General features: G+C 41.8%; 1 protein-coding gene across 1 annotated transcript; it reads left to right on the forward strand.

The window, feature by feature from the left end:
• The first annotated feature begins 7,933 nt into the window (after window positions 1-7,933).
• Window positions 7,934-11,741, forward strand: TOMM5 (translocase of outer mitochondrial membrane 5). Its single transcript, XM_058523563.1, has 2 exons — window positions 7,934-8,117; window positions 11,225-11,741. Exons 1-2 carry the CDS (start codon window positions 7,997-7,999, stop codon window positions 11,257-11,259), a joined length of 156 nt encoding a protein of 51 aa, XP_058379546.1. The 5' UTR covers window positions 7,934-7,996; the 3' UTR covers window positions 11,260-11,741.
• Window positions 11,742-16,474: the final 4,733 nt, after the last annotated feature.

Raw genomic sequence — 16,474 nt, forward strand, 5'->3', positions numbered from 1 at the left:
GGCAACAGAGCACAGGAGTTAAGTTTGATTAGGAGGGGAAGATAATTGGTCGCACTTTGAACAGTAGAGCGGGAAGTGCCCACGGGACATCCAGGGAGACAGTGAAGGCAAGAGGTTGGTTGGATATATAGGTCTGTGTTTCTAGAGAGAAATATGAGCTGGAGACGTATGTGGTGAATCATTAGCCTAAGGATGGCAACTGAGGCTAGACTAGAGTCTAGCCTCTGAGTACAGAAGAGAAGATGGTCCAGGAAAGAACCTTATTAAAGAATGCTGCCATTTAGGAGATGACCTTAGGAAGAGGTGTGGAAGGAGGATGTGGAGCATCCAAGAGGAAAACCAGAAGAATGTGGTATCTCCTAAGAGGGGAGAGATTTACTGAAAGCATTGTGACCAGCAGTGTCAAATGCTGCAGAGGGGTTGAGACCCACAGGGGTCCCTTGGACTTGGCAATAAGGACTTAAGGGAGGCAGTTTCAGATAATAGGTGGGGCCAGACACCTGCTCTGCCCTGGGGCTGCAGAATGAATAGGAGGAGGGGACTGTGGGGGTGGGTCACTCTTTCAAAAAGATTTACCACGAATCAGAGGCCAGAGATAACTTAAATAGGACTGACAACTGATAATAGATACTGCTGTAGTAAAAAATTACTTGTTCCATTTAGAATATGACTAAGCCATAATTTTTCTAGTGAAAAATTCTTTCTTACTATTAGTAGTAGGTGTCATTTATAGAATGCCCACAGTAAGCCAGGCACTTCAAGTACATTATTTTATTTGGCCCTTAAAACAACACTTTGAAGTAGATGATAGACCCCTCTGTGACAGATGAAGAAATAAAAGCCCGAAAAGGTTAAACGTCTGGCACAAGGCCTCAAAACAACTTCATAGAGGAGCTAGAATTTAAACCTGACCTTCACTCCAAACCCGTGCTTTTTCTACTGCAACCACACTACCTTTCCTGAATACTTCCTACAGCTGGCCTTCATATCACACGCAAAAGCCAAGGACTGAAATGGCTGGTCAGGGAATTCCACCCACCACTGTGAGACCTGAGGGAAGAGACAGACAGCCCAGGCACATACTTCTGTTCAGGGACCATCTCTGAGTAGTGAATAAAGAGTCTCTGGCTTTGAATTCCAGAGGTCCTTCTCAGGCACCCAGTAGGTCCCCCTTGGTTGGGGGGTTGGGGGACATAGGGCCAGATAGCTCAGAGTAAATCAGTCCATCATTGCTAACGAGAAAAGTTAAGGTTTGGATAAAGGAACACTGGAAAATGTTAAGAGAATTTTGCAACGTTAATTTTAGCCTGGAGCGTCAACAAGCATCAAGGAAGACCCAAGCTGCCTTTACACATCCATGAGGAACAAGGATCAGACTTGCTTTTGACACTCTGGAGGACATTACTGGGACCAGTGAGAATATGGTGTAGAGAGGCAGATTTTGGCTCTAATAAGAAGAATTGCCAGGGGGCCGGCTTGGTAGTGTAGCGGTTAAGTTCGCAGGCTCTGCTTCGGAGGCCCGGGATTCGTCAGTTCGGATCCTGAGCGCGGACCCACGCACCGCTCATCAAGCCATGCTGAGGTGGCATCCTGCAAAGAGCAACTAGAAGGATGTACAACTATGACATACAACTATCTACTGGGGTTTTGGGGAGAAAAAAGGGAAAAAAAAAGGAGGAAGCTTGGCAACAAGTGTTAGCTCAGGACCAATCTTCCTCAAAAAAAAAAAAAAGAAGAAGAAGAAGAGGAAGAACTGCCTATCCAAAGACGGATGGAGCTGCCCAGGAAAATGGTGAGCTCTCCATCACCGGAGATGCTCAAGCAAAAGCAGGGATGTTAGAGGTGGAGGCCAGGCATTAGAGAAAGCTTGGAGGGCCTTTCAGGCCATTCCAGACCTGAGATTTTGAGACTCTCTGGAGAAAATGGTTAGGATAAGGCTTCACATATTAAGGCCTGACCTTTATCCTCCCCAAATGGAGTCTAAATATTATGTAATGGGAAGATGGCATGTTCCTTCATTCACAGTTTGTACAAACAATATATAGCAATTCAACTTTTTTTTTGGTGAGGAAGATTGCCCCTGAGCTAATATCTGTTGCCAATCTTCCTCTTTTTGCTTGAGGAAGATTGTTGCTGAGCTAACATTTGTGCCAGTCTTCCTCTATTTTCTATGTGGGACATCGCCACAGCATGCTTGATGAGCAGTGTGTAGGTCTGTGCCTGAGATCCGAACCCGTGAACCCCAGGCCACCGAAGTGCAGCACGCGAACTTAACCACTATGCCACTGGGCCCGCCCCAGCAATTCAACTTTGATATGCAAGAACAAAATGTATTTCTACCTTTAGGAAACTGTTTTTTTCCTAAGACGTGAAAATATGCGTGTGGGTATCTACTGATTGGCTTTGATCAGGCAGGTGTCATCCTGAAAATGCTGGGGGCAGGGTGTGGAGAATGGATACTATAGCCTCATCTGTATGTCCTGCATAGGTTGGGAAAAGGAGCTCACTTCCTGCTTTCTCCAAGGGCTCCCCACAAGGTGTGAGAGCAAGTCGAACAGCACAGAAGGTAGATCTGTGATCACTGAATCAGTGAAAGATTCTTTCTTTCCTTCCATCTTTTTCTATCACTTGATAAACATTAACTGAGCACCTATTATATGACAGGCACTGCATTTTTATTAAAAAGCAAGAAACTATATCCGCCTGGATAGGCACATTTCTATAACATATACACGTGTTTTGTGTAATGCGAGTAGGGTAGGAGTGGCGGGAGAATCGCCTCTTTACCTCTGCAGGGAGATGGCTGGTAATCATGATGTGGTCTAAATAACGTCAATGCAAACTGAGCCCTTGAGTACATTTTTCTTTTCCTGCTGAAAAATAATAAGAATTTATAGCACAAGGAAGCAAACTTCTTTTAAAAACAAACAAAATTCCCCATCCCTTATTTGTAATTACCAGAAGTCTAGAGATCCGACACCTACACTCTTGGCCAGAAAGTCCTTTTTACCTCAGAAAAAAGAGAATCACTGGGAAAAACTGAGAACTCTGAATTTAAGGTAATAATTATAATGACCAGAGAACTTTTTAAGGCTGCACAAAGATAGTGTTATAAGCATATTACTTGGAGTATTATTTATAGGGAAAATAGGAAGCAACCTAAATGCTCAAAGGTAGAGCTTAATTAAATAAATTATGGTACATCCGTATAAAGAATACCAGACAGCCATCATTAATGATGTTTAGAAAAATATTTAAATATATAGGAAGATAGTCAATATAACTTGAATGGAAAATGCAAGTTAAATTAGCATATACTACATGATCCATTTTTGTAAAAAAATACATATGTAGGGGCCAGCCCGGTGGCATGGCAGTTGGGTTCGTGCGCTCAGCTTCGGCACCCTGGGGTTCATAGATTCAGATGCCGGGCGCGGACCTACGCACCGCTTACCAAACCATGCTGTGGCGGCATCCCATATAAAGTGGAGGAAGATGGGCACAGATGTTAGCCCAGGGCCAATCTTCCTCAGCAACAAAGAGGAGGATTGGCAACAGATGTTAGCTCAGAGTTAATCTTCCTCCAAAAAAAAAATACATATGTAAATGGGGGTGTGTGTGTGTATACACATTTATATGTACATATACGTACACACACATGTATAAAGAGAAACAGAGAGAGAGAGAGCTATATACGTATATGATAGAAGAAGAAAGGCTGAAAGGATTATGACCAATGTCAATAGTGGTTGCGGGATTACGGGGATTGTTATTTTTCTCTAATTCTATATTTGCTAAATTTTATAGTAATAAACATACTTTTGTGAAAAAAGAAGTTATTAAAATTATAATATGGCTTTGATATATTGCTAAAAATAAATTAGAGTAAATTTTAAAGTTCATTCTTTAACTTTGCTTACAATACATTAAAATTATTTAAATGATTTTTATTCAGCCAAACAAAAACAAGTCATACTAAAATAGTGAGAAATAAAAATATTATATAGAATTTTGGGTACATTTCTTTTGTGGACAATTTCCTTTCAATCCAACATACAAAGCTATCAATTTTTTAATTCTAAAGGTTAGCAGATATGAATTTCATTCATTCATTCATTCACTCAAGGGGTACTTACTGAGTTTTTACCATGTATAAATGCCTGTCCCCAACTGTTTGGAAGATTAAAGTACGTGTTCCTTGTACTTGAGGTGCTTATGATCTACTTGGAAAGAGATCAAACCTTCCTTAATCATCCAGACCTAAAAATTAGAACAGAGAACAGGGTATTATAGAAAGCCAATGCCAGTGAGGTGAAGGTTATCAAAATTCTACTCATCCTTTAAGGTTCAAAAGGCCCCTCTTTCTGAAGATGCCTCTTGCAGGGCAGTAATTTCTAGAAGTGTTATCCCCATGTGCTGGGGGAGGACTCCGGTTAGCATTCATCACACAGCAACCCTTACTGAGGGCCCAAGTGTGCTTTCCTTGTCCTGACCTTTGCTTCATCCGTCTTGGGTCCTGAGTGGACTTCAAAGCCAAGCTTGTTTTGCGAATCCAGACCATGTTCATCTCCTGAAGGAATGTGGAAAGAGAGGTGTGGAGCTGGAGAACAACACCATCCAGATTAACTACTGTGATGGGTGTGGAAACATGGAGAGAAGGGCTGCCCTCAGCCTGTTGATGAATAGCAGTCACCCCTTATGCTGTCCCTCCCAAACTGGGGCTGAACAGCACCCCATTCTTCCAATCCTTGTTCCTGAGGAGGGGATTGTCAACGAGAATATTTGCAAAGCATCGAAAGCTGCAAGGTATGATGGGAAAAAGTGCTGAACTGGGAGCCCAGAGAACTACCCTAGTTCCAGCTAGCTCTTCCTCTAACTAGCTTCCCTCTGGGCCTCAGTTTCCTCATCTGTCAAATGAAGGGATTAAACTGTTCAACACACAAAGCCTACATATTCCCTATAAATTAGAAATCACAAGGTTCCTGGGATCATATGTTTGAATTATTCCCCAATCATGAGTCATCTGTCAATCTCTGACCTTGCAAACACAAATTCCTCCCCAGTGATGGAAATTAAAACACTCCTTCTCTTGTGGGTAGGTTGTACACACTGAATGCTTGTGCGCAGCACTGTCTGGGAAGTTGAGTCAAAGGAAATGCCTCCTAATTCCTCTCGGGATAGAAATGGAAAACAAGACAGGCTATGACATCTGCTATCATTTCCTCTGTGATTAGACTTAATAATACAAATATCAATATTAAATTATGTGTGCATACTTTTTATTTTCGCCTTTCATGGCTAATCACAGGGAATTCTTTGTTTTTAGCCTTTAGTGCAAGGTAGTGAAGGAAGAACAGGAAAGATGAATGCAGAATTTCAGCACTTTAGAGCTGCAAGTGATTTTAAAGATTAGACGGAACCCTCATCATTCCAATGAGGAAGAAAATCAGGGGTCCAAGACCAGAAACAGCTCACTCCAGTGTTAACTTCCTGAAGTATGTTCTCTCATTTTGCCTCACAGAAACCAACCATAACTGGACAATACCATCACCTACATGCCGGAAAAAACCAAACCAACACAGAAAAAAACCAAAAGCTACTAAAAAAAAAAACACAGTAGCCTAACCTCTTCGAATGTTTCCTGCATTACCACGAGAGGACCCACGCAAGGGGAAGACAGAGTTCATCAGGAAGAACATGTCTGAGACAGGAACAGTTCACCCTCCTAACTGCATCCAGAACCCATTCCTCGTCCCAAGACACAGCTGCGCCATGTGTCCGTCCACTGCTTTCCTGTCCCTCTACAATTGGCAAGCACCAGACCTTTCTAAGGGTAACGCTGCCCTGTAACAAATCAGCCATTTACAGCCACATCATCTATCAAGTAAGTAGGTTTTCATATAGCATTGGATGAATAAAATTCAAATGCTAAAAATCTGTTCTTTCACCAAGAAACATGATTTTATGCTAATTTCTCCTCTCTCTGGTTCCTGATGAATCTAGGCAAGTTACTCAAAAACGTCTCAGTAAAGAAAAAAAAAATTGGTAGTTCCATGAAAACTGTTCATCTAAACTCAGTCAGCATTAAGGATCTAAGTTACTGGCATCACATAAGAACTCATTCCTTGCCAATCCGCTTCACCTCACTATTCAGGTGGAAGAGATATGCCTCACAGCTACACTCTTCCTACCAAGGAAAAACACATGCACTAGCTGTTTTGATGTCTGACCACATTTGATAATATTTTAATCTCCATACACTCCGGACCAGAGTGTCCTAGATGATACAATTAGAATTCGAATGCATAGACTGTTAGAACTGAAAGGGACTCTCAAGAGTATTTCACCATATCTCCTCCCTTTACAACTAAAGAAAAGGAGTTGCAGTGAAACAGACTTGTCCCTCGTCACATGGCTAGACAGCAGCAGTGCCAGATCTAGAGCCATGTCTTCAGTCTTCCTGTCCAGGTTCTTTCCACAGCCCCTGCTGCTTTCCAGCATCAGTGCAGACTTTCTAAACACTCTGGAAGGACTGGATGGAGGCTATTTCTTGGGAGTCAGCCCCTCCCATTCCAGAGATGCCTCGGCTATTCCACTGCATGAATTGTAGATGCAGGAGGTTAACTAAAGCTTGAATGCACAGGGAGTTCCCTCTCTTGCCTCAATGTGTTACATTCTGTCAATCTGGAAGGAGGGCATCAATGCTTACAGTTATCAGTTGCTCCCATAGTAAATTACTGTTCTAATTTATCCAAAATCCATTGTTGCTATGCAATGTGCAGTCAAGAAGGAACATTCTGGTTTTGAATTATGTGAACACTTCAGTCATCTGGTTTATGTCTAAGAATTATTTACGGCTAATTGGCATGCATAGTTTGGGGCAGCAGCCTTCTAACACTGTTTTGATGATTCTGTGACAGAAAATCTGGTTGTGTTCAGCTCCTGCCTCTGACTCCAGGGCTGCCCATCCAAGCAGGCATTAACTGTTGAAGACTAACGGAGGAGCAAGTAGCACGCAGAGGAAAAAGACTGTACCTTGACATTATGGTTATCTGCATTAGAACCCTGCCCCTGCCCATCACTAGCAGGATGACTTGAAGCAGCACACCAGGTTCCTAGCCTCCCTCTCCTCATCTGGAAAATGTTCAATAGATCTGGACTTGATTAATATATACTATATTATTGAGCCAGTATTATAACTTGTAAGGATCAGTTAACTCCAGAAATAAGAATGCAGTAATAATACGGAAAACGTTAAAAACTCCGTGTCTGCGATCCCGCAGGTCTAACTAGGTATAAAACCCTGCTCCGCATTTACTAGTCGTGTAATATTGAGGAAGTTTCCTCACCTTCGAAACTTGGGGAAATATCTTTCGTCTTTTTGTTTTAATCTAGCATGAAGAAGTTCAAATACACTCAAAATAGAAATATTAGAATAATTAACTAAAATGACGTGCCAATCACCGGCTTAAGCCACTTTAAAAAGTTTGCTAATATCGTTTCATCTCTCTTCCTCAACACTTCTTTTTTCCTGAGGTATTTTATAACACATTTGGGCAAGTTGTTTTAAAGATCTCTGTGCTTCAGTTTTCTCATCTAAGAAATGATTATAATATCTAATTCATGGGGTAGAATTCTACTGAGTACTCAATAAATGTTAGCTATTATTATTTATGATGGTACCTATGCGCACCGCTCCCCGCGAGGCGCAGAAACTGTGCAGCGTAGCGCGCCCGGCTCAAGACCGAGGTTATTAACCCAACAGCCTAGAGGAAGCCTCTAGGTCCTGCATCGCTAAGGTCGCGTCCGCCCCCTTCAGGCCGCGCTCCTTCAGAACCGCTCGAGACGGACGAGGTTTGGCCCTCGCAGCCTCCCGTCGCCGCGCGCGAAAACGAGAGGCGGGGACAGGAAATGGGGTTGGGCCGAGTTCCGGGCGCGAGGCGGCGGCTGGGGAGAGCAGAGCGCCGCTCTTGGAAGCCCGTCAGGCAGATCTGCGATGTTCCGGATCGAGGGCCTCGCGCCGAAGCTGGACCCGGAGGAGATGAAACGGAAGATGCGCGAGGACGTGATCTCCTCCATACGGAACTTCCTCATCTACGTGGCCCTGCTGCGAGTCAGTGAGTGTCCTTCCAGCTCTGGCCGTGGGACCCGCTGGGAGCTCGCCGCCTCTGCCCCGCGCTGATCCTGCAGGCCTCTGCGGCCTTGAGCTGAGCGCAGCGGCCGCGGGAAGCAGGGCGGTGCGCGTCGCGGGCGGCGGGTGTGTGCGCGGCTTAGTGCTGCGGGCCTCGGTGGGGCTGCCCACGTGCGCGCGCTGGCCCCGACTGCGCAGCTGATCACCCCGCCCCCCTGCCCTAAGGGCTTAGAGTCGAGAGAGCCTCCAGGGATGTCCCCCAGAGCAGCTCCCGCGTTTCGCATAGGAACAGGTCTAGAGTAGACAAATGGCTGGCTCAAGGTCACTCGGCGGTTCAGTGAATGATCTTGACCTAGAACCCAGAACTCTCAACTCAATCGAGTTTCCTTCCTTCAGTGCTGACCTTTGAAATCCAAAAGGTTTTGCTGCCTTTGTTTATTTGTACAGAGGGTGAAGTAAATAATTGCTTTTTTGGAAAGCATGAGAAGAAAAGTCTGTAGGAGTACTGATGATACCTGAGGGTTTATTTGATTTTAGTTGCATTTCCTAGTCTTGATAGTAGCCCTTTGAGGGAGGCCGGGCCTGAGATTCTGTATATCCCCTTTGTAAGTGAGAACTCGGCTTTCAGAGGAGACTTATGCAAGGTGTCAGAGTTACAGGCACACTGGATATTAGAGCTGGATGCTGCTTTGTAGATAGTTCTCTAGTTGTACTGATAAGAATCTCAGAAGTGATTTGCCCCGCACCTTATTTTCAGTTTAGTATTCTTTTCATTGCTTCTTGCTGTATACTGTTGGCACGTCTGGATGGAGAGTCCGGGATGATTCAAATAAATGAAGGCCATACCAAGGTCATCCTGTAGAAGGCTCATGTTGGGCTAGGCCGGAGCTCCCTGAGGCCCGGTCTCCCTAGCTCCGTGCCTCTTCCACTGTCTGTGGTATTACTCTGCTTCCCCAGGAGAGGGAGCGCTGGTGAACAGAAACTCCCAAATAATCCTGCTCCTTCAGCAGCTTTTTACAACTCCCAAATTCACTTATTTCTTCTTCCTCTTACCGTATTTTGTTGACTTAGCTGCCAGTAAAATATTTAGTTCTTATCAGTGACCCTTGTATTAGATATGAATTGGTTTAAACAAAAACACAGAATACTGTTCATTATTATCACTTTTTAAATTGAGATATAATTAGCATATTAGTATACAATTCACCCATTTAAAGTATACAATTCAGTGGTTCTTAGTATAGTCAGAGTTGTGCAGCCATCACCACAATCTTTTTAGAACATTTCTTTCCCCCTGAAAGAAACACAATACCCATTAGCTGTCATTCTCCATTTTCCCCCTTCTCCAGCCCTTGGCAACCTCTAATCTCTTTGCCTTTGTGGGTTTCCCTATTATGGACATTTCATATGAATGGAATTGTACAATATGAGACCTTTTGTGTCTGGCTTATTTCACTTAGCATAATGTTTTCAAGGTTCATGTGTATTGTATCATGTATCAATATTTCCTTCCTTTTATTGCTGAATAATATTCCATTGTATGGATATACCCCATTTTGTTTATCTATTCATTTGATGGATGTTCCTTTTTTCTCTGATAAGAATTAGTGGAAAGACTGGACATGACTTTGTCAGCTTCCAGCAGATCTCAATATCTTCAGTTTAATATTAATAAAATGTTTTATTAATTATGTGTATTGAGAAAGAAGATCATTCTGGCAGCTTTTTTGGTCACAGCCCTTTTGTTTCCAATTTTTTTTTCTATTGTGGTAAAATACACAACATAAAATTTACCATCTTAACTATTTTTAAGTGTACAGTGTAGTGGTAGTAAATACATTCATAATATACAACCATCACCCACCATCCATCTCCAGAACTCTTTTCATCTTGTAAAACTGAAACTCTATACCCATTAAACAATAACTCTCCATTCCCCCATCCTCCCAGTCCCTGGCAACCACCATTCTACTTTCTGTCTCTGTGATTTTGACCACTCTAAATATCTCATAAGTGGAATCATACAGTATTTGTCTTTTTGTAACTGACTTATTTTGCTTAGCATAATGTCCTAAGATTCGTCCACGTTGTAACATATGTCAGAATCTCCTTCCTTTTGAAGGCTGAATGCTACTATTGTATACCTCAGTTTTGCTTATTCATTCATTCGTCTTTGGACACTTGGGTTGCTTCTTTGAGCTACTGTGAATAATGCTGCTATGAACATGGATGTACAAATACCTCTATTTTTAATTTTTTGAGGAACCACCATACTGTGTTTCATAGCAGTTATACATTCCCACCAACAGTATGCAAAGGTTCCAATTTCTCTGCATCCTTGCCAACAGTTTTTTTGATGCTAGCCATCCTAGTGGATGTGAGGTGGTATCTCATTGTAGTTTTAATTTGCATTGCTCTAATGATTAATGATGTTGAGTATCTTTTTATATGCTTATTTTGGCCGCACTTTTACACAGGCTACAGTAATATCACTTCTTCAGATCCCTATGACAACACTTCATAGTTTTCTAGACATTTGTGTCTACACCATCCTGATGGACTCTTATAACAACTGAAGTTGGACTGTGTCATATGTGATACATAGGTGATCAGTGGGAGAATCAAAATGTGTGTCCTGCTCTTCTGGTTCCCTAGTTCAGTGTTGTTTTCCTGCATCCTCTGCCTTCTTTCAAATGTATTTTTAAAGGTGAAAAATGCCAATTTGTTTTTTCTACAGTTTTGTTCCTTTGACAGTTAAATCACCAAAGTAAAGGACTGTCATTTGAAAGATTTAAATTGGATTTACTCTTTATGGCCCTGGGAGGTAGAACTACCTGGAGAAAAGTAAAATCTTTTGTAAAAATGAACCTTATAATAATCATAGCTGCCTGACACTGGAATGGGCCCCCTTGACAGAATGAGTCCCTTTTGCTGGGTTATGCAGCCGGAGTCTTGGCCATCACTTGGAGTTGTTTTCAAAAATGTGTTGAACTAAACCTGTAGGGTTTACCCCCCAATCTTATAATTCCATAATGTAACTTGTGGGCTAACAGATCTGAAAACAAATTCTGGGTTTATTTATTTTTCTTTCAGCTCCTTTCATCTTAAAGAAATTGGACAGCATGTGAAGATTGGGCATCACATGTGAATGCATGATATGAAGAACCTGCTGATGGTTTCTACTGCTATCTGCAAATGAATAGTTCCAGAAAGATGTGAGAGCCTCTTTGGACATAAAAATTCTACTAGTTAAGAACAAGTTTGGCTCTAGTAACTGACCTTCATACCGAAATATAAAACTGTTTGGGAAGTTTGAAATGACGTTTTATGGTCATAGTATACCCTTATGCCTGTGATATTCAGCGTCCATGAATGTTGGTGTAATTGTAAATAATGTCAAACTCCATTTTCTAGCAAGTATTAATTATAAGGGAATTATGTCTGCAATGGCACTGTCTTGTCAGTCATTTCTGTTTACCTTTTTACTTCTGTCTGGAGTATATTTGTTGAAGAGTTCTTATGATTAGTTAGGTTTTATGGAAGCCAGCACACAACCACGGTGACATTTAAGCACAAGACCGTTAGTCTATATTTTTAATAAACATGCCAATTAAGAAAAATTGGGTTTTTATTTTTCTTAACCCACCTTTTCCTGCAAAGCAGCAATCACTAGTGAGACTACTATAATGCTGGGATTATTACAAACTGCGTTCAATTGAGTTCCTCTTGTTTTGGGCTGGAGAATTTGCTAATCCCGATAAAGCAACATTGTTTTATTCTTAAGCAGTCTTTGTGAAAGGCAACGTTACTGCTTGATGCTGAGAATATGTAATACTGCTAAAGGGGAAAATGCTATATTTTTAAGTCAGATAGTTCTCCAGGTTTATTGGGGAATGGGGACAGTCCTTAACCTTCTTCCCAGAGACAACTACCTTCACCTCTTATTAGCTAATTATAGGTATTCACCTGCATGTCTCTAAATAACATGATTTTATTGTTACCGTATGATTTTTCCGTTTTAGACATTGCCCACTGAATTCTCCATGCATGTAAGGGTTTAGATGTCTTTCCTCTCCTTGCCTCCATCACTCACACATCTCTTCTGATTTCTTCTTCCTTCCAGTGTACTTGTTAGTGTGATTTTGATTTAGATCGATTTCATTAGGGCTCCAAATGCTGTTTGTGTTTTCTTTTCCTGTATGTCCTTTGTTTTTTCTAGGCTTAGTTTTCTATGAACTTACCACCAAAGCAGCTAAACTTTTTGCCATTTATCTAAATTGATCACGATGTTCAGTTTCATTAGATATGATGTTTCATCTTGCTGAGTAATTCTTTCTGGAGCTTTCTGACCTGCCCTAGTCTAGTCTTGTAGTCTTCTCTGCCTGATGTATGACTATATTCTGGGATCTCCCTTCACCAGGATCCTGGGAATTCCTTTTCCTTTTCTCCCATGTTAGATCTCTTGTTTTCTGTATCTTGTGTCCAGTATGCATATGTTCACTGAACCTCTGTAGTGAGTACAGTACCCCTGCCAGTAACTGCCTGGCATCCCACAATCCAGTGAATCCTCGATTTTACCCTTTTTGGAAAATGAACTTCTAATTTTAGGAGGGAGCTGGGGAAGACAGGCTGCTGAGCTCTGTAGAGTTGCAGAGAGCATCTGACTACTTAAAACTTCACCCAGTTCTTATTTTAGTGTCTACCCCTTCACCTCCTGTTTCCAAAGATATGTGAAGCCACCACTTCCTGAGACTTTTAGGGATTCTGTGATGTAAATTGGGTTGTTGTTTGTTTTGCTTTTCCTACTGCTGACTCAGGATTCAGTTTTCTTGGGGCTGCCATTTTATTTACTACTTGTCCATCTGCTTTTCAACGTCTAACTTCTTGCTGTTGTCTCCTCTTCTCTTTTTCCATCCTTTTAGGTTTCTTACCTTAAAACAAAAATCTGTGCTGTCATTTAGTGGGATTTCAAGAGGGAGTGGAAGTAGACAGATGTGCTCACGCCACCATCTCTACTCAGGCAGCATGGATGTTAAACCTGTGATGCTGTGTCTCATGGTGGTAATTTATATCCGTTCCTGACTTAAGGAGGTGTAGTGTATAGCACCATGATCACAAACACGGGCTCTAAAGACAGGTAGGCCTGATTTTCAGTCCTGGATCCAATAGTTATGACATGGATGACTTTTAGCACCTGAACCTCTAAATCTCATTTTCTTCACCTCTAAAATTAGCATAATAGAAACATCTACCTACTTCAAAGTGTTGTAAAGATGAAGAGAATGCAAGTAAAGCAGTTAGCACAGTGCCTGACATTTGGTAAATGCTGTTTATTAATGGCTAGTCTTTGGTATAAGGTGTTTAGAAGTGATTTATGCTGGCATTCACTGCATTAATAGGTTTCATTCATATTTTCAGATGCTATGAGATAGCATGCTTATCTTCAATTGTATACAGACTTCAAAATTACCAAACACTGAAATTCATTATCTAAAAACAGCCTTAACCAATCAGTATTAATGCCATTTCCCAGATGAGGAGTTGGAGACTCTGGAAGTTTCAGTGGCTAATAAATAGCAGCTGGCCAAGGCTTAGGGCCTGTTAATGTTTATTGTACCCTATCCGTAAGTGCTTTTCCTGGGGGGAAAATGTGTGATTATTGACCTGGATTCCAGTGTATGTTCAAGCTAAAACAAGAGAAAATGTGATGGTGCAGTTTTTTATGGCTGACTTCTTAAAATTCAGGCCATAAACTCCACTAGGGGGTGTAATACTTGTAATAAACAGTTGTGAGATAGTACATTAAAAACAGTTGGCAAGATATATGTGTACAGATTTGGTTGAATATGTAATGTGAAATAGCAAAGAACCAGAGCAAATTCGAGTTTTGTAAATTCTTGAAATGGATCATAAAAATAAATAAATAATTGGAAGAAAATGTTAATTCTCCACAAACAGGTTGTGTAGAGGGATACGAACTCAGTAGGAATTTCGCTGCTAAATCAGTTTAGTGTTCTTCCTGCTACCAGTGCGTTTCATTTTTAAACTGCTTTATCATTGTTCTTTGTAGTTCTTCTGTGAAGTAAGTTAGCATTTCAATTACAATGTGTTCTGTAGTTGACAGGTGGGCAAACCTGGGCCTAGATTTGGAATGAAGAATAAGTGCGGGAATCTGAACTTCTTTTTGTTTTCCCCCTCCTTTGTTTGAGCTAAGCATATCTTTTTACCTATAAAATCCAGGCACCAGAGAGTGTTGTAGACAGTGTGGAAAGGAAATCAGCTAGACATTGTATTCTGTTTTGCTATAACTTGATCACTTGATAAATTCTGCATGTAGCTTAGGTCATCAAAGAAGCCACTAAAGCAGGAGTTAGCAAACTTTTTCTGTTAATGCAAACTTTTTCTGTTAATGGTCAGGTGGTAAATACTTCAGGCTTTGTGGGCTCTATGGTCTCTGTCAGCTCTACGGTTGCAGTGTGACAGCAGCCATAGACACTATGGAAATGAATGCATGTGGCTGTGTTCCAGTAAAACTATATACAGAAGTAGGCGGGAAGCTGGATTTCACCTTCAGGTTACCCGCACTAAAGTAAAAGTCGGAACTCAGCAAAATGGGAAATAGCCACCAAATCACAGAACTGTTTCATTACTTTAAAGGTGAGAGATGTTCTACTGCAAATCATACAGGGAAATAATTTAACATAGAATCTGGCTTTTTAAAGCCCCAGAGATTACAAATTCATTCATCAAAATTATTGAGTTTCTCCTATATGCCATGCACTGTGCTAGGAGCTGAGAATATGGATAGGCCTGGGACTTCTGAGATCTATAATCCATCATAGGATGCCATGCAAGTGAATATCTGAAGGACCTAACCTTGTGAGAGGCTCAGATTGAGCTTCCCTGAAGAAATGACACTTAAAGAGACCTGAAGGATTCTCTAGCGTTATCGAGGGAGAAAAGGTAGAGAAGGGAGGGTTGGGCAGGGATTGTATTGATCAAGGTGGGGAGTTCAGAGTTGCCTGCTTAAAACAGCCCTGGATGCAATATAGGAACTAGATTTGAAGGGGGTGATAAAAGGGGTGAATGAGCAGACCAGTATTGATTTGGATAAGTGTAGTATAAGGGAAAGGAAGGATTCAATGAAGACTTTTTTTGTGTGTGTGTGTGAGGAAGATCAGCCCTGAGCTAACATCCCTGCTAATCCTCCTCTTTTTGCTGAGCAAGACCGGCTCTGAGCTAACATCTATTGCCAGTCCTTCTCCTTTTTTTCCCCCAAAGCCCCAGTAGATAGTTGTATGTCATAGTTGCACATCCTGCTAGTTGCTGTATGTGGGACGCGGCCTCAGCGTGGCCGGAGAAGCGGTGCGTTGGTGCGCGCCCGGGATCCGAACCCGGGCCACCAGTAGGGGAGCGCGCGCACTTAACCGCTAAGCCACGGGGCCGGCCCTCAATGAAGACTCTTGAGGTGTAGAGATTATCCCAGATTGTCTGAGTGGACCCAGTGTAATCACAAAGATCCTTGTAAGAGGGAGGAAGAAGGTTCAGAGTCAGAGGAGGTGTTACAACAGAAGCAGAGGTTGGAATCATGTCGCCACAAGCCAAGGAATGTGGGCAGCCTCTGTGTTATAGAAGCTGGAAAAGGTGAGGCACAGATTCTCCCCTGGAGCCTCCAGAAGGAACACACGTCTGCTGACACCTTGATTTTAGTCCCTTAAGACCCATTTCAAACTTCTGACCTCCATGACTGTAAGATAATAAATTGGTGGTGTTTTAAGCCACTAAGCTTGTAGTAATTTGTTAATAGCAGCAGTAGGAAACTAATGTATTTACAGCACGCCGTCCTCCTTTTCCTGTTAGCGTGGCCTCATTCTCTTCCTATCTGGGGTAAATCCCTTACCTGTTCTGCCAGCCTTTTTGAACTTCATTATTCACTGACTGTGATCATTCTTGAAATACTTTCCGATCCTAGATTATCTTTTCTCTGTATATTTTCTCTCAGCCATGATCATAGTTTTTTAATTACCATCTATCTAGAGGAAACTCCCAATGTTTATTTCAAATTGAAATGTTGGCCATATTTGGATATCCAAACGCCCACTCAACATCTCCATCTCACAGATCCTTTTAGCTTAGCAGGGCCAAAACTGGACCCATTATTTTCCCCTGGAAACCTGTTCCTTAATTCAGTAAATGGCACCATCAACACAGCTGCTTAAGCCAGAAATTAGGGAGTCGTGTTTGAATCCTTAACTTAATCACATCTCCAAAGTCCCTTTTTCCATATGAGGTGCATATTCACAGGTTTGGAGATGGGGACATTTTGGGGTGAGGTTGGGGCAT

This window comes from Diceros bicornis, chromosome 28 (assembly GCF_020826845.1).
Source record: "Diceros bicornis minor isolate mBicDic1 chromosome 28, mDicBic1.mat.cur, whole genome shotgun sequence".
Lineage (NCBI taxonomy): Eukaryota > Metazoa > Chordata > Mammalia > Perissodactyla > Rhinocerotidae > Diceros > Diceros bicornis.